The sequence below is a fragment of the Chaetodon trifascialis genome, chromosome 5 (assembly GCF_039877785.1).
Source record: "Chaetodon trifascialis isolate fChaTrf1 chromosome 5, fChaTrf1.hap1, whole genome shotgun sequence".
Lineage (NCBI taxonomy): Eukaryota > Metazoa > Chordata > Actinopteri > Chaetodontiformes > Chaetodontidae > Chaetodon > Chaetodon trifascialis.
In genome coordinates, this window is record NC_092060.1 from 20,600,390 (window position 1) to 20,627,410 (window position 27,021).

The window sequence follows — 27,021 nt, forward strand, 5'->3', positions numbered from 1 at the left end:
ATTTATTTATTTATTTTTTATTTTGTACCATATCATTGTCTCACCAAATGCCCCTGCCAGCAGACCACATTACCAGGCCTGCTGATCACACATCCTGCAGTAAACGGTACATTTTTCTCTTGCGAAACATGCTGATGCACATCATATATCAGTTCCCTGATGGCGTTTCCTGATCCTCACTGCATTTTAACTTGTAATACAATCTGGGAGACAGCATTGCCCTCTGCCAGCATGTGCTACTTTGCAGAGGTAAAAGGACTCCTGTCTATTGTTGAGGTGCCTATTTGCCAGTAGGGGTGATCATCAGTTTTGCGTATAGAAACGGCGTCGTCCTTCCCCCACCGCCTCTTTTTTAACTTCTTGCAGAAGTGCGGATGTGAGTTGCATATTGATGCGGAACAGGCCGCCAGTTTTATTTATTTATTTCCCAGCAATGCTTGCTTAGGCTATGATCATTGTGTGGAGCTATGAATCCAGAGGAGCAGACTGTAACGTGGTTAATATCACTAGGAGTGCTCAGCTCGCCTAAGAAGAATATAGCGGACCCGGAGGAGTTTCTGAAAACGTCGCTGAAGGATGGGGTCGTCTTGTGCAAGCTCACGGAGCGGCTCATACCTGGCTTCACTGCCAAGGTGAGTTGTTGATATAAGTTAACTAGAGTCAACAAATGCCAAATGATCGGTGAAAGGAAGGGAGGGGTTTGATTAAACTGATACCGACAAGAACTTCTCCCAGCGGCAGGCCTGTCGGGTGTTTTTTTTTTTTTTCTGTAGCTCCCAGCAGTCGAGCCGTTAAGTTTTAACAGCCGCCTCTTTAGTACGATGCGTGCTGTATCTGCATTTACTGTACTTTCAGACGTAAGATTTCAAGATGTGGTTTCCTGTGAAGCGACGAAAATGTTCCGCATTCTTGATGCGAGTGAGTTGGTGTGAACACCCACCAAAACAGGACAAGTTCGGTGAGGAAGAGTGCGTGAAACATTGAACATAGACCATATTGGGGAGAGAAAGCGACAGCAAGGTGATTCCACAGGGCTCGCGGGTTTTAGACAACTTTGTTAACGCGATAAATCAACGTTTATACCGTCTTTGGTTTAGATGTTGAGATGACAAACTTGATAATGATAAACAACAGTTGCAAAGATAATTCGTCACTTCCTCCTCGGAGGCTCTGCTCTTCCCGGTGCGACGTCCGCTTTTGAAAAAAAAAAAAAGAAAAAAAAAAAGAGGCGTCAATGCAACCGGAAACGGCTAACAAGAATAAAGCCGGAAGTAGTAACTTCTCTCTTGTGTGGTTTACTGTCCTATTTAGTTTGTCGTCCCTTTCTGTTTGACTGTACCACATTTCTCTAAAAAGGACAGTATGGGCTTTACTCACTACAAAGCCAAACCCGTCATTCATACCCTTTTCCGAACGCTGAGACGCGGCCGTTGATGAGAATTTTATTTTGAAAGTTTCAAAAGTGAGTGAGCGGATGTTTTGCTTAAATCCGGCTACTTTGACGTCTGTGTGGTGTTGGTGGTTATGTATGCATGAAGGAGACGCAGGAAGAATCCACAGTTATTTTGTTAACTGTAGGTAACCACTTTGGATCGTCACGACAGTGTTACTTCACGCGCTTTTCTGTGCCACCGGGATGCCAGTAGCATCGGCGTTATTTACTAAGTGCCTGTGTCAGATGTCTGTCTGTCATACTAAGCCGAGGTTTGTGTTTATATATTTATTTCGTGTGTGTGTATGCTCAGTACTGCCAGGATCCGAGAACTGAAGCCGACTGCATTTCCAACATCAGGGAGTTTTTAAGAGGATGCTCGTCCTTGAAAGTGGAGGTAAGTTGCTGTGTGGATGTAAACATCTTGACCTCCCTCTTTAATCACCTCATTCCTCTGCAGTTCACAGAGAAGACTTGAAGTCACTCTTGATCGTCTTGTTTTGTGCTTACCCTGCTTGTATATGCTTTCCTCACACGTCCATGCTGCCTGTCACTCCCCCCTGATCAGACAGGAAGGGGTCTGCCGTCCCTCATGACCAGTGCCTCAGTTTTCAAATGGGCACAAGTTAGTTTTCAGCAGTGTTTACTTCCCTCTAAATTCCCTTTTCTCTTTGTGCTGCAGTGTCGTTGATGCTGGCTTGTTGCTGCAGATTAAAAGCTCCTCTGCGTTCGCTGCCTTGCCTGAAAGATGTTCTAATATTGGAAAGGGGAAAATCACTTGCAGATGTTGGGAGTTTTCTCCGTCGCTGCACCAGCCTGTTTGCGTCTGCCACACTGGACAGTCATTTCTCCTCCAGCTTTATAAATAATCTTTTCTGGTCTTGAATCACATCAGTTGGTTTCTTTAAACGGCTAATTGAGTCAGCAAGCCTGGCTCGCTGCAAAGTCAAGTGGTTCAGTAGTTCTGCCCAGCTGGCTTGTTATGTCTGGGAGGTCCCCTTTGCTTTTATTCACCATCCCTGCCTCAGCCCATAATTAGACCTTTTGCGGCCAGCCAGTAGCTCATGGGCAGAAGTTTTTGGAGGGCACTGCTGTCAAATGTATCAGCCGGGGGATGTCTGCGGCACCGCAGAGAGCCCTACCCATCCTTTGGTCAGTGATGTGATCACGCTTCGAACTTTTTCTGTCTTTTTTCGACATAGAAAACAGGGCCTGTTTGTCCTGTGACTGCACGAAGCGAGCAGTCACGCTCCTTTCACTTCTGCCCTGAGATGGAGAAAGAGGAAGTGTCAATCACAGCGCGAAGCCTGCGATGAGTTCTGTGTTACACACTGCATGAGAACATTAATCTGGCCGGATCTCAGACACGGCTGCAGTCATTCAGAGCAACATGGATTCATAACATGACTCGCTGAAAGTACTGACCCTAACCACGGTCAAGATGTCAATACTGGCAACAGTTATCAAGGTCAATACTGTGATGTGACCTACTTCCTCTTCATATAGTTCCATCAGTGCAGATTGTTTTTCCACCATTATCTGCTTTATAAAACCAGTCATTATGCATTATAAAGCACGAAGTGTGGTCTGGCTGTTTGTCGCGCGATGAAAAGCAGTGTGTGTAAATCTTTGGTGCCATGTCGGCCTTTAGGCTGATCCCTCACCCTGAGATGTACCGGTCACACTTGCTTTAACTCTGAATGATGTCGCGCACAACTCATGACCAAGGCTGTACTACTCAAACTCTATATTTAAGATGTTTTATTTAAAATGTGAAACCTTATCCGCTGGAGGAAAGAAGATAGCTGTGTGTGTGTGTGTGTGTGTGTGTGTGTGTGTGTGTGTGTGTGTGTGTGTGTGTGTGTGTGTGTGTGTGTGTGTGTGTGTGTGTGTGTGTGTGTGTGTGTGTGTGCGCCTCTATGTGTTCACAGCGAATCACAAATGAGTCTGGCACTGTCTGTTTTATTACAAACCACTCAGTCTCAAAATATGGGTCACGCTCAACATGTCAGTTTTTATCTCTTTCTTGTTATAGGCTTACTCAAATCCCTGTGTGCGTTTCATTATGTGCATGTGTGTGTGTGTGTTTCTGTTGTTTCTGCTGCAGCCCAGAATGAGCATCTCTGTCTCTGTCTGTGTGCTTAACAAGTATTACTGCTCAGATCTGAGCTGTCTGCAGAAAAAGTTCAAATTTTGACTTTCTCCTCTTCCACTTCTGATGACTCCAGATTGTATGAACAGATGGTTATTTTTTTTCTTTTTATTTTTTTCTTTGGTCTGATAGCATCTTCTCTGTCCCTTTTCCATCCAGGGGTTTGAACCAGAGTGGTTATACACTGGGGAGAATTTTGGCAAAGTATTGACCACTTTGCTGGCGGTCAACTTTGCCACACAAGGTAAGAGTTTCAGTTTCTCTTTCTGTTTGCATTACAGCGTTCGGATGTGTTAAAGAAAATGAAGCATCTAATGCCGTGAAAAGAAAACATGGATTCAGTGAAAGTCTTCAGATTACGCTGTATTCTGCTCAAAGTGCTTCTTCGTCTCTGTTGTGTCACTTCCAACAAACGAGCTTAGGTCATTAAAAAACAGGTGATGCATTTTGCCTCGTATGCAGTATGCGCTATGGTGGCGGTCTTTGTCAGTTTTCACGTATTTTGGCCATGCAGCCCTTCGAAATCATGATTCGAGTGTGTTACCCGGGAGCAGCTGGCATGGCAGTGTGTGTTTGTGGCATGCTGGGCGCCATATTTACTCATGTGCATCCATAGCTTGATACATGCAGAACAACATCCTCTTTTGCTCATTTTCTGGCTTTTACGAATTTATTTATTTGTTGCATTTAAATTAAACTCAGTGTGCGGAGCAAAATGCATCATGGGGCTGAATGTAGAGAGTATCTCTTTTAGACACACTCAGGCTGTACACCCCCTTCTCAATAAGGATGCAGCACAAAATGGTTCGCAGTGCAGCAGTCCCACAGCAGTTTAGGGCTGTTTACTCCGCTCGAGAGTCCTTGTTTGGGGGCACTGAAGAGGTAATACCAGCATCCTTCCAGTTTCCAGCTCACAGCTGCCAGAGAACCCGCAGCCTTACAAGCATGTAGTCAGCATTTTTAGACCTGTCTGCCACCTCTGCATGCTTTATAATGAATGCGTAATGCTCCAGGCTGTTTGACAACATGTGGCTCTGACAGTGCTGTATGTAAACAGTGCAGCAGGATATGCGCCTTAGATTGTGCCTGAATGACTTAAAGGTAGAGCGTAATATCAACGCTTTGAGTAATGATTACTTTCATTATTTGATGATTCTGTTTCCAGTTAATCGATTAGTCTATAAATGTCAGAAAATTGTGAAAGGTGACCTTCACAGTTAGCAGACCCCCCTAAGGTGACGTCTTGTTTTCAAATCGCTTGTTTTGCGTGACTAACAGTACCAAATCCAGATGTTCAATTTCCAATGATAGGATTAGCAAATTTTTGGTACTTTTGTTTGCCAAATGACTCAATAAACGATTAATTATCTGAATTCCCCACTGACCCATCAGTTAATCGGCTAATTGTTTCAACGCTGCGTGAGACGACCTCCTTTGGTGTGATGTTATGCTCGTTATGACTTTGTTAAAGCATGATCAGTCTCTTGGGTGCGCTTAAATGAAGTGGAGGATGTGTGCCATAGCGTGAGATGTGGGCCAGAAGTCTCTGCCAGTGCTGGGCTCTGCTTGATATGCAAATCTTTTATAGGCTGGTGATGCCCGGCAGCTGTTCTCCCATCTTCAAAAGTGAACTTGATTTGAAGTGGATTTTTAAAGTTGATATGATCGAGCATAAGAAGCCTCTGTGTTTCTACTCCATCGCTTTTGCCTTATGCATGTCTTAGCCCAGCATTTGTTTGTTTAGGCTAAATGCTTTGGACCGCTGCCTGCATGCAAACACAACAGTAGTAACCACAGAGCTGAGCTGACAGAAGGGCTCATTGGGCTTCACTGTGTGTGTGAGGAGTGGCATGTGGGATCCATGAGCTCCACCTGCAGTGCATGTACGCCATCCCACTGCCTCCAGTGTCCTTTTCGCCATATCAGTGAGGCCGCAGAGCGATGCACCCTGGTGTCTCAACATATGGAAAACAGCAGGGAGTCTCAGGCCTTGTTCCACCTTCACATACAAGATTCCAGATGATCTGCCGATAAAACAGAAATCGTCACCATGGCACATTTAACTGCCTGTAAATGAAAGTGCACAAAAGCCTTTGTCGATTTTTATAGCATCTGAGCCAAACTTCTTATTCAATCTGAATTAAAGGTTACTCAGGCCAGTGGTGCACCCTCATTATTATTGATTCCTCTGTAATTTGCACAAGGATTAGACAGTGGAGCTGGCGAGCATCCAGCTGGCATTTGATAGAGAGCCTCCAGATAGCGTGCGTCTGCTCCTCAGCCCGTAAGAGGTTGCAGGGCTGCCATGTGTCACTTTTAAAGTGCTGGCAACACAATTGATACCTCTGTCAGTGCATCTCAAGGACTGCGCTCACATTGCAGGACAGCTGGCAGCTACCGACCCTAAATCACCGTTTGTCTGCTGCAGTGGCTCAGCGATGGCACTGTCGAGGGGCCGGGCGTCGAGACATAAATTAGATTTTGAAGTCACTCTCTGAACTGACGGGGTTGGAGGACATTTTGTCAGATGTGTGTCGGTTAGTCAGAATGAACTTTTGCTGAACCAACACAGACTGTGTGAGCGATCACTTTTTTTTTTTTTGCATGTTGCCATCCTCTTTAAAGCTGCTCGATCTTGTTTTGGAGCCGTGTGCCAGTTTTGGTCCAATCAGGTGATTCTATCAGGCATCGTGAGCGTGCGTGCGTGCATGCGTGCGTGCGTGTGTTTAATGTCCTGGGGCTGTGCAGAGCGATGGACCATACTCGCATGAATTATCATCGAGTTGTCAGCCCCCAAACTGTGTGCACGTACGTCAGCAGCGATGCTGATGATGATGATGATGATGTGTGTGTTATGTTGCTCATCTGATGAAAACAAGATCAGGGAGTCATAAGTTCAAACATCCATGTACCCGAAATAACAGACGCTCCATATTTCCTGTGTGTGTGTGTTTGTCCATAGACTGTGCTGCTGAGAGGTCATGTCCGCAGTCCAGTGCTCCGTCTCCTAGCCAGTCGACATCTTCGCACGCGCTCTCCTCCATCAAATCCAAAGGCTCTCTGCGTAGACAATCCAAATCAACGGTATGGTCTCCTCTATGCCGATTATCTACGTTTTATGTCTCTCTGTTGTCTTCTCATTTCACACGCTTGAAACTGATTCAACCCAGTTTGGTTTTACACATTTTTCACACGATGAATTTGTTACATCATTTAGTAGACGTTTACCCCCGATGACTACACGTGGCATTCAGCTGCACAGTGAAGGAGTAATTATATCAAGAGAAGCATGAAACATTTGGCACTCAGCCCGAGCCAGATAAAAAGATTGGGTGAATATTTCTTCACTGCACCGTATATATATGCACATACATACAGTTTTTTTTTTTTGCTGATACAATGCAAAATACTTTATTAATAGCCCGGGGGGAAACAGCAGTGTGTAGGGCAATAGGAAAAGACTTGCACATCTCAGTGCAGTACAAAATAAGGGGAGTGCACAGCAGCATGATAAATAGTGCAAACATCAAAGTGACTGTGCGAGTGTATGTTAGCGGTTATATGTGACATCAGCACATTCACAAACACCAACATTGCCACAGTCTTCAGTGCAGCCACCATCCTAGTCATCAACCCCATGAGATCTGTGTTTGGGTCGCTGACCGCTCCTGACAAACGCTCTAACAGGAGATGTCTGAGAACGGTGGAGGTGGGCAGCCCATGGTGAAGGCCCGCTTCAACTTCAAGCAGAACAATGAGGACGAGCTGTCGTTCAACAAAGGCGACATGATCCTGGTGACGCGGCAGGAGGACGGAGGATGGTGGGAGGGCACACTCAACGGCAAGACGGGCTGGTTCCCCAGTAACTACGTCCGGGAGATCAAACCCTGTGGTGAGTGGGGCCCCCGCCGCTGAGTGTGATGCGCCATCAGTTTTAAATGAAACCTGCCATGCAAGTTTTTTTGGACCTTTAGGGCGTATTCAGACCAGGAAAGTCCTTTGGTCCGCTGACTTTGGTTCGGACCAAAATATAATGTTTATTTTTTGGTTTGGTGCGGTTCCTTTTCACATCGCAATTTTCACAAGAGCCCCAGAATTTGTCAACAAACCCACGTGTGCAAAGATCGTTCGCCGGAAAAACAAACTACGGAGATTATGGAGATTCAACGTCTTGCACTCGTTGTGCTTATGTTGATTTGTTTCATACAGTTACAAACGTTTGCAGAACTTTTGGAGCATCAGAGGCGTTTGGCACAACATAATGCCCGCAGCAACGGGAGCCTGTTGCGTCCAAAAAGGACGTAGACATAGAATTTTTAGAACTGGAGCGAACCGCACCAGGGTTTGTTTGGAAGCGAACCGAGACCACCTCTCTGCCTCAGCGATTTTTTTTTTTGGTTTGGTTCGAACCAAACAAGGCAGGTGTGAATACGCCCTTAGTTCCCAAAAAACTGCATTAAAAGCGGTTTGCGTTGAATGCCATGTTGTCTAAATGTAATAATGTGTAATGTAACGGAACAGTCACGTTTCAAAAGAGATAGCAGCTTAGTTAGCTTAGCGATAGTATGACATTTTTGACATAATTTGCATTCCAACACTTAATTTAAACACTAATTAACACTGTATGATATCATTTGCAGATAGAAATGCAGAGGTCTTGTTATTCTGAAAAGTAGAAATAGATTTCTCAGTTGCGCATTGTAACCTGTGTGCGTCACTGAAGAGGTGATCTGAAACACTTCAATTAGCTCTCCAATCCTTGTTCCTTGTCTCCTCTACAGAGAAGCCAGTGTCTCCGAAAGGAACCCAGCTGACCAAGAACTACTACAGTGTGGTGAGTCAAAACATGTAAAAATAAATCTATTTTTATGTCACTTCACTGACACAAAAAATGTGTTTATGCACAGATACAGAAAGCAAGAATTTGTACATTTCATTTGTCAGTGGTGTTTATTGAAGTTTGTCAAAACTGGTCAAACCTGTCCAGGTTAAAACGAGAAAAATCAAAATTGAAATAATCACGTCAGAATAAATGAGCTAAAATCGTGACATTATGGATTTCAGACTACATTTTTTTTCAATTGCTCTAAACAGCTGCTTTGTTTTCGTATTAGTCATATTTGTTTTCTTCATTTGTTTTGAGTTTTCGTGTTCTTCAACAAATACTACAAGTTATTTCTCTGTGTTGTCTCATGTCATTTTAATCAGCACATTGGCTTTTGACGTGAATGTAAGATAACCAAAGCACTGATGAAGTATGTGGACTAATAAAGGCAAAACTCATCGAGATCTTCCTGATTATTAACCAGTTTCACCTCAGATGTTTGCTTTTTGGAACTACTGGGCTTCCCTGACGCCAGCATTAAGTATCCTGCTGCTTGTGCTGCTTTTGCAGGTGGTGCAGGACATCTTGGAACACGAGCGGGAGTTTGTCAAAGAATTGCAAACAGTGCTGAGCTGTTATCTACGGCCTCTGCAAGCCAGTGACAAGTAAGAGCAATGACAGATCCATTAAACAGCAAGAGACATGACTGAAGGCGGAGGGTGCTGTGGATTCACAGGGAAATCTCTCACGAAATTAACATTTTCAGAAATAAGTTCTTGAATTTACTGAAATTGTAGTAATGCTTCATGTTTAACTTCCTGTCAGCGTGCATGTCGTAGGACTGTTGCTACTGTCTCCACTTATGCTAAATGTGTGTATTCAGGCTGGGCAGTGCAGACAGCGCCACCCTGTGTGGAAACCTGGAGGAGATTCTTACCTTCCAGCAGGGACTGTGCGTGGCTTTGGAGGACTGTACCAAGTAAGTTACGCATGAGACCTCCATGAAAAGCTTCTTCACAGCAGTTTCAGTGCAAAGGACTACAATGTAGAGCCTCCTGTGCTTGTTCTGTAAGACAAAGTCAAATACCTTTAGAAGACCACAGTAAGTGATCCACAGCGCATGCTAGACTTGATTATATTTTTGCAACCCCTTCCTTCCAGACATCAGTTCCTCTTCATCTTTTCGTGGCACAAACATCAACTTGCAAAGACTGCAAAAAGAACAGTTAATCCATCACAGTGACCCCTCAGCCCGATATCTTTTTATCAGAGTTTCTATTTTTGCACTCAAAAATGCATTCATACATCATAGAATGTACGGCATGCTTTGGAAAATGGCCAGCAGCAACAAGAAGCAAGTAAAGTCTAAAAATAATGCCTAAAGTAGACTTATTATTATGCTTTCCCTCGATTATTTGTCATATGTGTAAAGTTACCGTGTCAGCTGTTCATGTTAAACGTGGCCAAAGTTTCAAATAATTAGGGAACGTATGTGAAAGCAATGACTGTGAGCAGTAAGCTCTGGCGTCTGGCTGCTCAGAAGACCAGATTGCTAACATTTTTTCTACCTTTGAAATGAGTTGCCATCAGCTTGTTGTCAGCTCTTTTATTGGTCATCTGCTCCAGGCGCAGCACGCTGAATAAGTACAGAGACGCGCCCATCTTCCTACACAGTCTGTCTTTCCAGGACTCCGGTCTGGATCATATTTTATGCTTCTTCTCTGAAACTGTCTGTGGTTTACAAACTTTCCTGATTGACAGACAGCTTTCGTATTTGCAGAAGTAACAACTGACTCCTGCTAACTGTTACATTAGCTGCTGTTAGCACAGTTAGCGGTACACTTAGCAGTCCTATTAGCTGACTATCCCCGCTGGGTCCCCACTGCCCTGAGCATGAAGGGGCTGCGTAAAGGACCAGCATAAGATAAATAAGGAAATTTTTGAATGGAAAGCTTTGTCTGAAATTCAGTTAAAGGAATCTTGTGGTTTAGTCTGACAATCAGTGTCAGAGACCTGCAAGTTTCACAACAGCAAGAATGGTCACGTACTCCACCTGTCAGTAAAAACACCATTGACAGGAAAACACATACAAATTCCCTGAATGATGATACTTTCAGTCACTGGGAAATGACTCAGTACATCATCATTCGTCTCTTTCCATATGTCTCCTCTTTGCCCAGCCCTTTCTTCTGTCTTGGCTCTTCTCACCTCTCTAACCTCGTCTCTGTCTCTCTGACTCCGCAGGGTCTCAGAGGGCCAGCAGCGAGTGGCGGGCTGCTATTTAAACCAGATGTGTCAGATCAAGACCCTGTACCTGGCTTACTGTTCCAGCCACCCTTCAGCTGTTTGCATCCTCACTGACCACAGGTCAGCCCCACAAAACAGCCGTTCACTACCACAACAAAGAAAAGTCTGATTTTATACCATAAAGGTGTTTTTTGATTTGGGATGAATGCTGCAGATTTCTTGTCCTGCTGTCACATGACAACTGTGCCAAGTCATTTTTTTCAGGTTTAGGTTTTCTGCCTTTTGATTGACTTCAATGTGTCTCATGCTGATGAAGTTTATCAAGGTTTCCCAGCCTGGGGTCGGTAATCATTAGAATCGTTTCTGTTCACCTGTGGAAAACCAACTACATGATACAGAAATGTTATGTTCCCGTCACTCTCCCACCACCGTTTGAGTTTAGCCTGGTGTTTTAATCATCTCATTGCACCTCCTTCTTTTGCTTTGGTCTAATGGCACCGCAGAGTTAGTACCACCAATTGTTTATCTCGAGGCACCAAACTTCCAATATCTGCATAATAGCAGTGGATGGAAATGCACAAACACGATTTCTTTTGCTGATTTTCTCTAAATTCCGTAAAAATTTACTCTACATGTGGATGGAAACCTGGCTGTTAGCAATGCTGCAACAAATAGAAAATGAATTCGATGCGTTCCCATTAGCTGGTTGACGCGATCATCCATGATTGTGACTGCAGTGCGATCTCTAAACTGCTGCATGCTGTTTTCTGTTGATGAAGCTGAAGTTCAGCGTTGCACCACAAGGTGTCAGGCTTCCCATCTGTAAGTGACCGGGAGGCTCAACTGGGTCTGAGCTGTTACAGAGTCGCTGCGTGCTGAACCTTTCCTTGAGTCCAGTAAATATTAAAAAGCATCATTCTCATGGAGAATTGACCTCCTGTGATGGGTCTGTTTAGGACCGTGAAATAGCGAGATGGCCGTGGTGAATAATGTAGAAGTGGCTCGTCTGGTTCTACTTTGTGAGCTGCAGGTTAAGCTGAATTACGCACAGGAAGCCCACTGTTGACAGGATGTATGAAGTTGTGGTTATGTTGACAGGCAAGTCAGATTCATTTTCACAGTAAGCACATTTGCATTTGAGTTTCAGGAGCCTTTTTGTGACATTCACATTCACCCCATGTTGCCTAATACGACCAGGTAATGTTGCCACATGATTCAGCTTTTTGGATCATGGAAAATCATGAATGGTGTTACTTTCAAAGCACATTTTCAGGTCTGCTGGAAAGTGTTGCAGTCCAGTTGCAGCAAATGTGTAAAAACCGCTGACCTTATGTGTGCTGCCTTTCACACTAATGGGAAACACCATTACTGTTGCCCGTGGTCCGTTCTCGCATGCAGCACAGGTGTGACATACAGCAGGCCTTTATCACAGTGTCTGTGGTCCTTACAGCAGCAACAAATAAATGGACACCTTGAAAAAGTGTTAACATATGTGACCCATTTTACACGCCTCATTAAGTGGTTCATTTTGCATGTATTATCTAAAAATATGATATTAATACTATACCATGGAAATGAATCTGCTAGCTGGGCTAAATTTGTTGCCATACCTGGGAGCAGTTACAGCTTTTGGCTTGCACTGGCTCTAACTTTCTTAACCTAACCTACACAGACTACACAATGTTTAATAATAATAGTCTTTATCTGAAAATTGACTGTATTTTAAAACTATTATTATTTGCAAAATATGCAAATACCAGCCCTGGTGTGTGTGCAGTCAGTCACAGACATATTTAGCAAAAACTGTATTACTGTAAGCTGCAATGCGATGAAGTTAAGATAAGATAATGTTATTGATCCCACGCTGGGGAAATTTACTTGTCACCATTACCATGTTGCTTTATGCGGTAGCATTAGTGTGTTTATGGTACCGTCACATTCTCATCAGAAATCTGCATCCCTAAGTGTCCTTGAACCTTGACCTGTGCAGCCAGGGTGTTGTAACATGCAGTGCACTGCATTAAAAGTGCGTGTTTGTGCGTTTAACAGCGAGGAGCTGGACAAGTTTATGGAGAGCCAGGGAGCCAGTGCTCCAGGGATCCTCACCCTGACCACCAGTCTCAGTAAGCCCTTCATGAGGCTGGACAAATACCCGACCCTGCTGCAGGAGCTGGAGAGACACGTCGAGGTAGAGCAGAAACATCTGGTGTCAAAATATGTGCTGAAATAATAGTAATAACAGAATTAGATCTTATTTCTTTCATGCATACAGAATTAAAAATAAACGAACAGTGTGCTTTATTTGTAGCTACAGTTTGAGCAGCTTTTAATCACTCACATTTTCCTGATTTGATTTGCCTTCAAAAGCTAAATGGCAGTTAATGTTAGTGGAAAGTAAAAAGCCCTGATGAGTCTTTATCTCTTTCAATCTCTGACTTCCTCGGTGTATCGCAGCATACCCAGCATGAACACTCGTCTCGCTTGAACATTTAGAGCACTTGTGCTCGATTTAGGCTTCTGTGTTTGATCTGACGTGTTGTTTATTTCTTCCACAGGAAGCCCATCCCGACTATGCTGACATTGTAAAGGCAACTGCAGCATTTAGGAGCCTAGTGGTAAGTCTGGGACATCCAGGGGGCTCTGCATGCTTAAACTAGCCTTAAACTGTATCATCTTTGTTATCTCCACCAGGGATTAGGCTTCTTCTTTTTATCAGTACTGAACAAGGCCGAGTTAAACAACCTACTATAAGCCCAGTGTCAGCTGGGATCAGCTCCAGTGCCCCCACGACCCTCCGAAGGATAAGCGGTATAGATAATGGAATGAACAAGGCTGAGCTAATCAGTCTGTAAGCCTCTCATGTCAATTCTTAATTATTGGAACATAAGTCTGCTGGATTTTCTGTTTTGTTTATTTATTTATTAAAAAATTCAACACACGGTTTTGTGTCAGGGGTTAAAACGTGTCTTCAGTAAATTTGCCCCTCAAATTTCTGTGACCATATTCTCCTGAGAAGAGTTTAGACTAATCTTTAATGTTAATTAACTGACTCAAATACCAAAATTAAATCAAGCGTGGTTTGTTTTTGGCAGCTTGTTTCGAGTTTTTACGTCGTCACCGGGCTACACACAAACAGCAACATAACTTAACGTGGCTTTTCACAATAAAGCGCAGCCCAGGCGAGTGGGAAAAAGATGAATGAAAGTGCCTGAGCTTTTTCCCTGCTGCCTGTGGCGTGATCGTGTCGTTCCTACAGTGGGCGTGAACAGAAATGCCATTTTCGAAGAGCTGGATCAGAAACGAGCGACCGCATTGTACCTGAGTGAGCATTACTCTGAGGCACAGTTTCCCCGGCGAGTTCCCAGTAAGAACAGATGAGGTGACTCACACGTGTCTCTTCAGCAGGGCTGCACAGGAAAGCGGGAAAAAAAAAAAACAGCTCACTCTACAGACATTTTTGATTTGCAAGTCTCATTTTTTTTGGGCGTTTTGAGTGTGTGGTTGGGTGGGCAGGCGCTTAAGAAATACCAGTTACAACTCATCTGCAGCGCCCCGTCTACAGAATCTCATTTTTGTATGTTGTGCGGGGGAAAATGACAGATGTTGCACTGTCATTTTTCCTGCTTGACGAGGGAGAGCCCCTGCCCTGCACCTGTCTGTGTTCTACTGTATGTTGCTGGTTACTCCATGTACCTCTGACAATGAAGTAAAACACATACACAGCAAATATTCAGATAAACACCCTGAAAGGACCGAAACTCAATGAAAAGGCTCAGTCAAATATCACAATTACTTTCACCAGTGATAAAGCACTAATTTGATTTTGTGGAATTTGGACTCTTTAAATCTAGAAAAACACAATGAATAGCTTAGTTATTTCCAAATCTACCTTTTCAATTAATTTTGAAACGGCTGATGTGTATATTTGTGTGTGTTTAGACACAGTGCCAGGATCTGCGGAAGCGTAAGAACCTGGAGCTCCAGATCTTGTCAGAACCAGTGCGGGCCTGGGAGGGAGACAGCATGAAGAGCCTGGGTCACGTGGCCTACATGTCCCAGGTCCACGTGAAAAACGGGTCCAGTGAGGTGAGAGACGGTTTGACACAGTCCAGGTTGAGCAGAACTGGCATCAGTTGACCTTTTTTTTCCCTTTAAAAAAATTAAAAATCTAGTCAACTAAATCTAGTTGGGATTTGGTTGTCTTAGTGGAAGCAGTGGATTAGAGTCCCCTGGGTTTGTCTCAGTCAAAGAGGATAGATTGTATTGTGGAAGGATTTGTATGCAATACTAAGCACACTATTTGTATGCACAGAGAAGACTGTAAGAAGGACTTCTGTGTGCTTCTTTCCCATCTCTGAAAGACTTTCGAACTGTTTCACTGTCATTCCACATTCAAATGATCTTATCAGTCTTTCAGTGAAGCCCGCTGGAAACCTCTCCTGCTCTCCTGTTACGAACACTAGCACTTAAGGGTCATCCACACCGAGAACAGTAACTATAACGCTGAAGACATGAACGTCCACACCGATGATTAATAAAGTTCTGTAAGCAGTGGCGCCAAGTATGTGCTCCAGCTGTGTCTGTAGCTCAGGAAAATAGGTATTAATGACCTGTTGCTGCAGTATGTTACATAGAGAAACCAAAGGAAAACCAGAAGGATGTGGGTTCACAAAGTTCTTATAGCCAAGCCACCTCAGCTCCGTTAATAATAATAATAATAATAATAATAATAATAATAACAACAAACATCGCTGATTCTGATGTGAGCCTGATTGCATCCCAGCTGTCCCTCTTCTTCATCCCGCCTTTAAACACACCTCAATAATACGTCTGTCCACAGTGTTATGACAGCCTGTAAATTTGGATTTTGGTTTAAAATTTTATCTTGAAAATTAGCCTGCAGTCTAGACGGCCGCTTAAATTCAAGGAATATGCAGTAACTTTTACGTTCTTCCCTTTTGTGAGTCAAGTGACTCAGTCTTCCATCAGCTCATCTCTCCACAGCCTGCACTTTGTGGCATGTGGTATTTGATGCAGGTGAGCAGATGGAGGAAGTGTGAACGGCACCTTGAGCGTGCTAGACTGTCTCGCTGTTACCAGTTAAAGGCACTGGTGGTAACTTAGATTCCAGAAAACCCAGCAGCATGTTGTTAATGTTTGCCTGAATATGTTATAGGAGTTCCCATATGTCCACGAACAGTGTGCTAAAATCTGTCCTCATTTTTTTTGCTAATTCAATATCAAGTCAAAACAGAAACCTAAGTAGGCCATAGAGCCATCTCCTCCTTCTTGTGTGGTTTCTGTGTAGGGGTCGACTCTGAGTCGGTGGTTGGAAGGAAGCCCAAGATAGACATTTGGATTCGTCTCTTAATCACTGTCAACCACTTTCCAACCACTGTACCAGTCACAGTAGTTGTTTCGCAACCTTCTTATTTTCCATTTATGTAACGAGCACCGGCTTTGCCAAACTAGCATCTGGTTGCTAACTTGCGACGAGATGTGCTTGTGTCAGCTATAATGATGGTTTCGCGTCAGTAGGTGTGACATAAACCAGAAGTTGCTTTTTGACAAACAACACGAGGAATGAGTGCAGCTGCAGCCACCTTCCTTCACTCACAATCATGATAAAACAATCAGTGCAACCAAATCTTTTCTGTCTGGCTCTTGCAGGAAAAGGAGGAGCGCTATCTAATGCTTTTCCCTAATGTGCTGGTCATGCTCTCCGCCAGTCCCCGGATGAGTGGCTTTATTTATCAGGTGAGCTGCACCGTACAGTGAACCTCCCCTTTTATGAGTGTTCATTTCTATGGGCATAAAAACTCCAACTCAGGTCATTCATTTGAGCTGATTACCACACATCTCCTCTCTATTCTACAGGCTCTTATTTTCTCCCCTTTTTTCCCCATTCAGGGAAGACTTCCACTGACAGGCACCACAGTAACAAGACATGCAGAGGATACAGACAGCAATGCCCACTTTGCCTTTGACATCACAGGTTTGCATCTGAAGCTCTGGAGAAAACTGTGGCTCCTGGTCTTTAGTCTAGTGGAGGATTAATAGAGTAACGCAGCATAATGAGTTGTAGCCCGAATAGAGCAGATCAAGCATTAGCTCGCCGAGCAGCCGTGGGACCGCGTCTTCAAAACTCTCAAACTTCCAACTAGTTGTGGAGGCAGCCCTTACAGCCAGTGAAAGCCAGTGAAACATTAATCTCAGTTAAGCGTTTGATTCAGATCATCCATTGAACACGAAGCCTTAAATTGTTCATTTCTTTAAATCCACAGTAAGAAATGAGAGTCTTGACAGTGTTCAATTCCTATTTAGTCATATAAACAAATGTATATACTTAGACTGTCACTGAAAGATGTGTGTGTGTGTGTGTGTGTGTGTGTGTGTGTGTGTGTGTGTGTGTGTGTGTGTGTGTGTGTGTGTGTGTGTGTGTGTGTGTGTGTGTGTGTGTGTTTGGGCTGCAGGGAGCATGATCGACCGTATCACAGTGTTCTGCAGCAGTGGCCAGGAGCTACAGGAGTGGCTGGAGCACCTTCAGCCCTTCACCAAAGGAGGCAGCCCTGCAGGCACCATCTCAAAGGTTAGAACACATGAACACGCACACACACACACACACACGCATGTATACAGTGTAAAGTCAAAACAAGAGTAAAAGTGAAACCTGCAACATGCTGAAGTGTGAAAAACCCGAGGTGACAAACACCAGACTCCTCTTTAATTGCACTTCTACTTCTCTTGTCGCCTTTCCTTTGACTCCATTAAGACTGTGGAAGGCAAGCCGCTGAGCATGGTCGGCACCCCCACTCACCTCTCCCACCTGGGCAGCCTCAGCGCAGTCAGTCGCGGCCCCCTGGAGCCGCCAAAGATCAGCAAGCCCTGGTCTCTCAGCTGCCTGCGGCCCGCGCCCCCTCTCAAACCCTCTGCTGCACTGGGATACAAAGAGGTAGGAGGCTGCAGACCGTGTTTAGCTGCACAGACGAACCCACACAACCTCAAAATGCATCTCCGATAAGCCGTCACTACATTGTTAATCAGAAACTGTAAGAAGTTCACCTCCTCTTCAAGCCCCCTCTGTCCTCCTCTTTCTTCTGCCTCCACTTCATTCAGACACATTTCCAGCAAACACAAAACACACCTTTAATTCAGCAGTCAAAGATAGAAATATACGCACCACAACTGGATGAGAATAGATCAAGTGATCCAGTCTGACCTGGATGTTTTCATTAACATCACAAGCTCTAAAAACCTTGTTCAGTTCAACAGGAAAACTCTTTGCATATGTCGATCCGTGCTTTGCTCAATGCGTGGGCCAGCCAGATAAAGCGCTCTGTGGCTGAAAAGCAGCAACAGATATTAGCACAGTATTATCAATTATGCAGTAAAAGGACTGGATTTAAAGCGGCCGCGGGTGCGCCTGAAAAGGCTGATGCTGAGGAAGTGAATTCCTGTAACGGCAGAATGACGGGAGCACACTGAGTGGAGCGCTGCTTATGAGCTCCTTGTCTTTGAAGAGCGTGATTAATGCTCACTCTGCGGCCCACGTGGGCGGCAGAAGCCTCCACGCTTCAGGAGTTTCAGTTATCACGGGCAGTCTACTGATGCAAGTGTTGAATATATGTCTACAGTAAACATTTGTCTTGACACTTTTCTTGACAGGCCGTCATCTAAAAATGACTCCGTCTCTGTACTTTTTATCACTGAGCGCACACGCACGCTCCCACAGAGCCACGCCGGCTTGTCTGGGTCTTGCTCTCTGCCCGGCAGAGACTGCATGCAGACTGAACGTATAACCACCTTTCTGCCAAGCTCCCCGTTTCTCCTCGTGTCTTTCTTTTTTTTTTTTCACATGAAGTAATCACCCTGTTCTGCACAGACACACAGTAGGTGAATGGCAGAGGGGGGGTAAAAATGTTCACCATTAACTCTCCATCACATCCCTCGCTCATATTTTTCATGCACATTTCCCCTTTTTCTCTCTTTCTCCATCCTGCCTTCTGTAGAGGATGTCTTATATCATGAAGGTAAGGTTAGATCTCACTGTGTTTCTATCTGTGTGTGTGGGTAAGGATGTGGTTTGGGGGTGGGGGTGGGATGGGGTTGCCTATGTGTGTGTGTTGAGCTGGCATGTCATTGCTCTGTTTGCTTCACTCCTCCCTCACTGTCATCTGTTGGTTTCCTGTTTTCTGTAGCCCTGCGCGTCTGCTCTTCTATTTTTTTTTTTCTCTCATCCTCTGCAGTGAGACGAGGTGTCACTCACCGTGTATCGTATCAGTTTTCTGCTGAAAAACCATTTCGGATGCAGCAATACTACTCATTTCTACGAGGGGTGCTATTTTTGGAAATGTAGACACAAGTCTCTCGAGTCTACAGTCACTCAGCCCTGCATGTATCTGCACAGCTGAATGATCAGCAGCCTAAATGTGCTCGAATCGTTCAGATAATGGCTCTTTTTGGGTTATTTTTTTTCTAATATTCCATGCTGTGAACTGTTTTGTGTAGTGGTGTGCAGTTTTATCAGACATCGCAGTGACCCACATTCATTATTCACCAGGTGTCTTTAAACAAAACTCGGAATGAATGCTAATGTTTCTCTGTGTGCGCTGCACTTGTTTGACATGCTGGCCATGACGACTTTATAAGGCAATCAAAGCTTCTTGTGAAGTTCTGCTGCTCTCGGGTGGCCGTAAAAATCAATTATGCAGCTTTAAAGCGGGGTGAACATCACAGAACACGTGTGCGCTGTGCTTTATGCGCTGCTGATGTGCTCCAAGCAGGTAGATGGAGCCGAGCGCTGCCAATCTTGGCACAAAAATCTCAGCGTGCCACTGAATTGCCGTTGGCACGTCACCTTACTTCACCTCGCCTCCCCACCGTTGCGCACAATGAGTCCCCGGAGCACCAAACCAACTAGGAAAAAGCCTCAGTACACCTCAGGAGGATGCGCTTTGAGCCGTGCACCTGCATTAATGTGAATCCCTGAGCCTGTTCAAAGAAGCACGATGCAGCCAATTATTCCTCCGAGGGACTTTTAGGAGTCTCTGATAGAGTCTCAGGAGGCCCCTTGAATTGGTCTCTATTTTCCTGTTGCATATTTAACTAAAGCTCCTCCATTCCAGCCAAGGTCATGGGCCAAGCAGCATCATGTGGAGTATTCTAAGAACGCGGCGCTCATAAGTCACAAGTTGGCGTCACTTGTCTGCGCTGGTTCGAGCACCTCACCATGACTAAACTGTCACTTTTCAGTAAGCTAATTATTCATCACACCTCAGCTTTTAATGTGCTCAGGAGAGGAAACAGTGTGTTTTCAGACCCTAAACGCAACCCTGCAGCAACCAAAGAAATCTCTCGTTCATCAAACCGCATACAGTAATTGTGGTTTGATGAAACATAAAAAATAATGTGATCAAACCTTCGCTCCCTTTCCGGTGACTTTGTCAACACTGTGTCCCACAGGTAAAGCTTGAATATACGAGCTATTTTTTCTCTCTTCCTGACAGCAGTCAGTGATGTTTTTCATGTCATCAGTACCTTTTTAAAAACGTGATTTGGCATTTGGTTGTCTCGGCTTGTGCAGCCCTGTTTGGATTCATAGGAGCACCTACCGGGCCCGTTTGGTCGCAGTCATCATCACGCGCTTGCCGCCTTGTTTGTCGATGGATCTTTGATGTTGTTCGTTCATAAGGGATGCGCATCCCTGTAAGCTTGCAGTCTGTTTGGTTTGGAGCCTTGGCTTTACAGGTGTGTGCAGCAGTGTGTGTGTGTGCGTGAAGAGAGAAGTGGACTGAATTTAATGTTGCACTCCTTCAGGACTCCAGCAAGAGCCCGCGGCCCATGAAGAAGTTCCTGCCAGGAAACAGGAAGAAAGAGCGGAAGCCCTCCGACGACGAGGTTCAAACGAGGAAAAGTAGGACTTTTCTCTTACTGTCATATGAAACGAGTGGGAGATTACTAAACACAGGCTTATATTACTCTAAAAAGACCAGTTTCAGTTGGTTGTAACGCTGTTGTTGGTCAAGATGATAATGATTTAGATCATTGGTAGAAATTAATTTTTACCTCTGTGCTCATTTTCACATTAAAAGTAAAACTTTGCATTGGAGCAGAAGTAAAATTCAGACGCACAGCTAAGATATTCTGATAGTTATCCATAGTCCCTTCAATAAATCAAATCAATAGAGGGTTATCTTATCCTCAGGTGTTGTGCAGGTCAGTGTGTTATCAGGGAAATCAATAATCCACACCTGAGGCCCCTGCAGCCCACATCGAGGAGCGTTCGGAGAGACCCCCTCTAATGGAACTGCACGCTCATTGCATCAGCGCAGCCTGTGGAAGCCTCATTATCTGAATCTGTGTGTTCATAATGATTGCGTCCAGCGGCTGCCCTTGAACAAACCCAATGCAGCGCCTGACACCAGGACGCCATCTGCTGCATGAAACTTTCAAACGTGCATGAATGATATGGATGATCTCTGCTGTTGGCAGGCACGGTCGCCCTGGAGGAGGACGCTCAGATACTGAGGGTGATCGAGGCGTACTGCACGGGAGCCAGCCTGCACCAGACCACCACAGGTGTGTGTCTGCGCACGAGCCGTGGACATGAATTGTGTCTTTAATATCTTCTTAGATTGCACATGCTTGATGCCGCCATGAATCAAGCTTTCCCATTAATTTGTGTGTGTGTTTGTGTGTGTGCAGCAGTGCGGAAAGAGTGCGTCCCTCAGGTGCTCCTGCCAGAGGAGGAGAAGATCATTGTGGAGGAGATGAAGAGCAACGGGCAGACAGTTATCGAGGAAAAGTAAGCGTATTATCACTCAGGAAAATAGGCTTTCATTTAGTTGTTGTGGAACAGTGACGAACCAGGCTTTGTCATGATTTGTGTCTGGATCCTGATTTTCTCTGTGATTAGATTCAGAAATATGATATTGATCCTTTTTAGGCTGTTGAGGATTGAATGTTCCTGCAGTATGACCTTGAGCTGGAAGCCGGTATCACCTTGATATGTTCGCAAATGGTGTTTAAAATGAAAAGGAAGAAATGTCGACGTCGTCCAGCAAAACAGTATTTTCTCTGTGTTTCTCTCAGGAGTCTGGTTGATGCCGTGTACGCTTTAAAGGACGAGGTTCATGAGCTGAAAAAGGTAAATATGTTGCACTCACAGCGTGTGTGTGTGTGTGTGTGTGTGTGTGTGGACTTTGGCTTTAGGTGTCAGCGACGTCGTTCTCTGTCCTACTTCTTAATGGTGCCACTGTGCCTCTTGACATTTCTGGGGTGTTATGCTTGTGGTTAAATGCACTGAAACTCGACCGATCTGGAATTTTTTGAAGGCCGATCTCAATTCATGAGAATTAACCAAATCTGTTGGCAGTGTATCAGATTATATTTTTTTCTCTATCATGTATATTTTAACAGCACATAGAAACAAATGTGGTGAAAGAAATGTTTTATGTATTTAAAAAAAAAAAAAAAAAAACAAGACATTGACCTGTAAAAAAATGTAAGAAATAACAGTAAAGATGAAAACTAAATAGCAGATTGTAAATAACATGACTCAGTGATTCATTCATAAAACACTTGATTAACATTTACTGTACCTCCTCATTGTGTATAATTCTTTCCAACACCATTCAGAGTGTGCCGTGTTTTTAACCCACATATTAATAATTGGCTTCACACTTTTTTCCAGTTCTGAGCAATAAAATCAAGAGCAATAAGATTCAGTGGGTACACGTGAAATAAAAATACCTTCAGGGAACATTTACAAATAACATGTTTGAGCTCATATTAATAACTTCCTTCCAAAACTCTTCTTTTCGTGCACCAACACCCACTAACAGTGACTGAATGAGAGAACAGTGAGGCTGCTGACATTTAAAGCAAATATCAGTAATATTTTCATCACACTTATTAAATTTTATGGGCATTTCATAAATCTGCATAATCCAGCTGTGCTGAAGCAGCTGCAACTTTGCTGCTTTCCTCCTTTAGATCCAGCTTCCAGGCTTTAGACTCTGGGGGCTCCATTGAACCAGATGTGAGCCAGTTATGGACTAATGATGCTAAACCTAGATTTTCTTCCTGTTTCCGATTTTTAGGAATAAATAAAACTCCATGAATTTCTGTACTTATAGCAGACCTTTACCATGTAAAACACAGTCAGTTTGGCTGTGTGATACTCATTTATTAACATCATATAAAAACACTTCTTTCAATTCAATTCAATTCGATTCAAGCTTTATTTATAAAGCACTTTAAAAACAACATCATTGGCCAAAGTGCTGTACACACATAAAAGCAAATTAAAGGGCAATAAAAGAGATAGAAGATAAAATCAATTAAAAAAAATAAAATCAAATAAAATCAATCAAAAAAAGAAAAAAACTATAGAAAACAAAAGCCAAAGCTTTTTCTAATTTACAATTAATTAAATAAACTGTAACACTAAATTTGTGCTAACAGTATATTTTAAAGAGAAACAAAGTGAAAACCACATAAAAGAACATAAAGCTCTATTAACATAAACTGAGAAAATTCAGTCAAATACACATAAAAGAGCACCAATAAAACACTGATCATTTACTTTTCAGTACTTTATTTCACATGTCTGTCAACATAGACGCCGATCAGATGCGCTCAGCCTGTTAAAGTGCACTTTTGAGTTTGTGCTAGCAGGAGCAGCCGCTGCAATATCCTGTGAATGTTTTACAGGAGAATAAGTGGATGAAGCAGTTTCTGGAGGAGGAGCAGAAGTCACGCAAAGAGCTGGAGAGAGTTGTTCGAAAACTGGCCAAGCAGAAGAACGATTGTTCTTGGGATGACGGCAGCCACTGAGCACATCCGCACAATCATCCTCATCCTCGTGTGTGTGTGCGTGTGTGTGTGGGGGGGGGGGGGTTGTTTATGTAAGCATGCTTGTGGAGGGAAGAGATGTGTGTGTGTGTGTGTGTGTGTGTGTGTCTACGTTGCGTCTCCATATTTCAGTCACGCCTGACAGAGCCGGACTTCCCTCTGTGAGCATCACGCTTGGACTTTCTTCGCTTCCAGTGCTGAAATCCAATCCGTCTTCCTGGTCCGGCCTCGCTAGACGGGACTACAAATATGCAGCCAGCTTAACTTAGGCTGATCAAGCGGGACGTCTATCAAAGCATACTGCGACTGGCACTGTGAACACCCCCCAGCAAAAGGAACAAGGACGAAACAAGTTCTCTGCTGCTTCTTTCTCTTCAGTTGGAAACAGAAAAGGAGTCCGAAGCCATCGAGTCCAATAGGTGTTCTCCTGCATGCACTTCTGTTAGCACGGGGGCTGATTTTCATCCCTTTGCATCAAAACTGTTTTTTTTTTTCATTCTCTTACTTTATTTTGTCAAAGGACCTGCAGCGGGGGAATGGATTCATCGAGCTTTCATGAGCATGTGCGTTTTAGTTTCCAGGCCGTTTTTGTTGGCGTTAACAGGTTAGCTGTCGCATTCAGTTGTGTCCAAAAGCAGCCCTTCACTGTTAATTTAAAAACTGCATGAATGTACAGTGTTTCTACAGTATCAATTCTGCATCAGAAATGTGATAATCAAGATATTCAAATATGTAGTCCAAAGCTATCAGGGATGCAGCGTAATAGAATAGAAAAGGCTTAACTGTGTATCATTTATTATACGAGAGTACGCAAATAATGAGCCCCACTCTTCTTACTAAAATGTATTCAGCTATCATTTTAACATATTAATTACATAGCCTTGCTTTATTTTGGATTTTTAAGAGTATTCTTTATTTATTGTTCACCCAGACATTTAATTGTGGTGTTAGCCTTATAGTTTTGCTGCCTTAACATCTGTCTGGAGTTTTATTGGACTACACTGATGTTTTAAAGGCAGAGAAGATGTCCTTGTTTTGGCCAAGGGAAAGAGAGAAAATGACTTTAATAATGAGTCTGACTTCAGAATTCAGAGGTGCAGGCTGCACGGCCTCCCCGCATGGAGACGGACCGAGGAAATAAGATTTATTTGTGGGTGTAGAGTAGAGCTCAGCTGTATAAGTGCCTCCTGAAAGGGGTCCATAAACTTAAAGAGTTTAAGACCAGACCGGGACTAACTGCATGATGTATATTGAAAGTGTCACAGGTGGTTTGTTGAAATATTTCAAGAAGAATGGCTCAAGCTTAATGGGTATATATTGGGTGTGAAAAACATACAGGGCTTTGCGTGCTTTTTAAGAGGCAGCCTCTTTTCACGGACCCACTGCGGTACATTTCCTCATGAGGCTGAGCGTGTGCACTGTCAACACTGTCATCCACTCTTGCTGTTGTGCAGAGCAGCAGTGGATTCTATTGAAATGCAATAAGTGACTGCTTTACTGACTGACCTCTGGGTTACATCCAGCATGGTGGGCCAGATTTGGAGAAATTGCAATAATAATGAATGAATTAACCCAGTGTATTAACCAAAAAAGGCCGTGTGGTGCCGCCGCCACGCAGTTAGGCTGTTCGTTATTTTCCGTTTGCCTTTTATCTAATCCTGGTGTGGATGATTGTTTAAAGGTGACCAGGTCCCGATTTTCATCACAAATGAACCATAGTGTAATAATATTGTAATACTGTACAATGGCTGCGATGTGCTGTTTTTCACGCGCCTCTTTACAGGGAGGTCGGAGTACTGTGCAGGGTGCAAGGCAGCGCGTCTGCAGCAGAGTCAGTGTATTGCTCAAGGGCGCTTCAGCGAGGAAAGCTGGTGTTTAGTTACCCTGTACAGATGTGTGACTCTGATGCTTCTATATGACCTACGAAAGCAAACAAGTCCATCAGCGAGACGATTGGCTGTTTCTGTACAATCATTCTTAATGCCCGTCCCCGGGTCTGAATCCCCGTGAAACCATATGAAACGACTCACAGGACTTACAGCAAGGTTTCGCAGTTAGCAGTACGTTAGCCAGTTAAGAGGAAGCAAGGGGACTTTTTCTCCAGAGAATTGTATTTTTGACATTATACTTTGTGGTTCTGGCGGCGGCTGGGGGCAGAATCAGCAAAGAGGACAACTGACTGAAGAAACAAAGAGAAAAAACTAAAAGGGAGGACAAATACTGTACAATCCTGGTTTGCACAGTGCTGTTTTTGCGTGCACCTCAGAGCACTGTGCAGGGTACAAGGCAGCACAGGTACATCTGCAGCAGAGCCGAGTCTTGCTTAAGGGCACTTCAGCAAAGAAAAACTGCTTGCTCAGGTGCTTGAGCTGATCTTTAGTCTCTGTTCCTATTGGGACACATATAGAAACTCTGCTTCCTGTACAGACGCGTGACTCAATCTCATCAGATGTTGAGATTAACATTATTGCTCTTACTTTAGGCAACTCCAAATTGTTAAAAGTACCACAAACTCCTCTAGGTTTCAATTCCCAACAGCCCCAGTGAGCACTTACTGGTGGGCGGGGGTTGAACTCTGGTTTCGTCTTGTTCATCTTATCTCCAGACCACTGTGTGTGTTGTTTTTGAAAGGTTGTTCTATGCAATTATCGTTGTTGCAAGTATTGTAATGCTTTGTTTTTCTAGACACTCTGTACTTTGTGTTTGGTATGGTCATTCTTTTATTAAAAATTTAATATAAGTGGCACGTTTGACATCAGCTTCACCAAGACAGAAACGGAAACCCACAGAGCACGTTCCCTCATTCACACCGGAAAATCCACCAAGGCAGGCTTTTCCATGCAGCTTTCAGCACAAGAGCGGTTCAGGAATTTGTAGGTTGTTCAGATTCGGTAGCAAGAAACCCTTCACAGGATGGAAGGAGTGACTAGAATAGATGACATCCTGTGAGAGTGCGCTGCCTCTGCATCTGTACACACCTCCATAGAGATTCACACTTTCCATACTGTTTAGCTGCACCACAGCAGCGACATGTGAAGCGCACTGCCACCGTAGGTTTTGTAATGTCTCATTTTAAACGTGCATTGCGTTTTGCTTTGGATGGCTTGGTGGGTAGAACTGTTTTGCATTTCTTACCAAGTACTTTTAAAACCGTTATATTAGTCACCAGACAGGTGAAAGACTTATGATGTATCCAGTGATTAAGTAAAAAACTTGGTCAGGATTTAAACTGTGCGTGTGCGTTTTATCAGGATAATTACAGCAAATATTTTTAGGTTTTAGCCCATTCGATATGAATCCCGAATACTTGGCAGTACTGATATATTTCACACCATCTTCCAGCTGTTTCACCTTTTTTAAAAGCCTTTTTCCTGCTCTTTGAAAGCCGCTGGTCTAAATCCAGTTTTATGAAAATCTTGAGTCTTGCTTGAGTTGTGTAATCCATCATAGCGAATGCTGCATCTACAGCCTTTCGTGCCAAAGTTTTATCATTGCAAGGTAGTGCCTATA

General features: G+C 43.8%; 1 protein-coding gene across 4 annotated transcripts; it reads left to right on the forward strand.

The window, feature by feature from the left end:
- Positions 1–365: 365 nt before the first annotated feature.
- On the forward strand, positions 366–26,249 carry arhgef6 (Rac/Cdc42 guanine nucleotide exchange factor (GEF) 6). 4 transcript variants are annotated; one of them, XM_070962343.1, is made up of 22 exons: positions 366–632; positions 1,746–1,829; positions 3,744–3,828; positions 6,547–6,668; positions 7,272–7,476; positions 8,366–8,418; positions 8,980–9,074; positions 9,293–9,388; positions 10,654–10,776; positions 12,706–12,844; positions 13,212–13,271; positions 14,596–14,742; positions 16,327–16,413; positions 16,567–16,651; positions 17,130–17,245; positions 17,429–17,608; positions 18,666–18,686; positions 20,473–20,569; positions 21,148–21,234; positions 21,361–21,460; positions 21,748–21,802; positions 23,371–26,249. In XM_070962343.1, the coding sequence occupies exons 1-22, from the start codon at positions 468–470 to the stop codon at positions 23,491–23,493; spliced, it is 2,325 nt and encodes a 774-aa protein (XP_070818444.1). In that variant the 5' UTR covers positions 366–467; the 3' UTR covers positions 23,494–26,249. The 4 variants fall into 4 exon arrangements, with proteins under 4 accessions (XP_070818444.1, XP_070818445.1, XP_070818446.1 ...); XM_070962344.1 differs by having other exon boundaries at positions 21,364–21,460; XM_070962346.1 differs by lacking the exon at positions 366–632 and adding an exon at positions 1,497–1,574.
- The last annotated feature ends 772 nt before the right edge of the window (positions 26,250–27,021 follow it).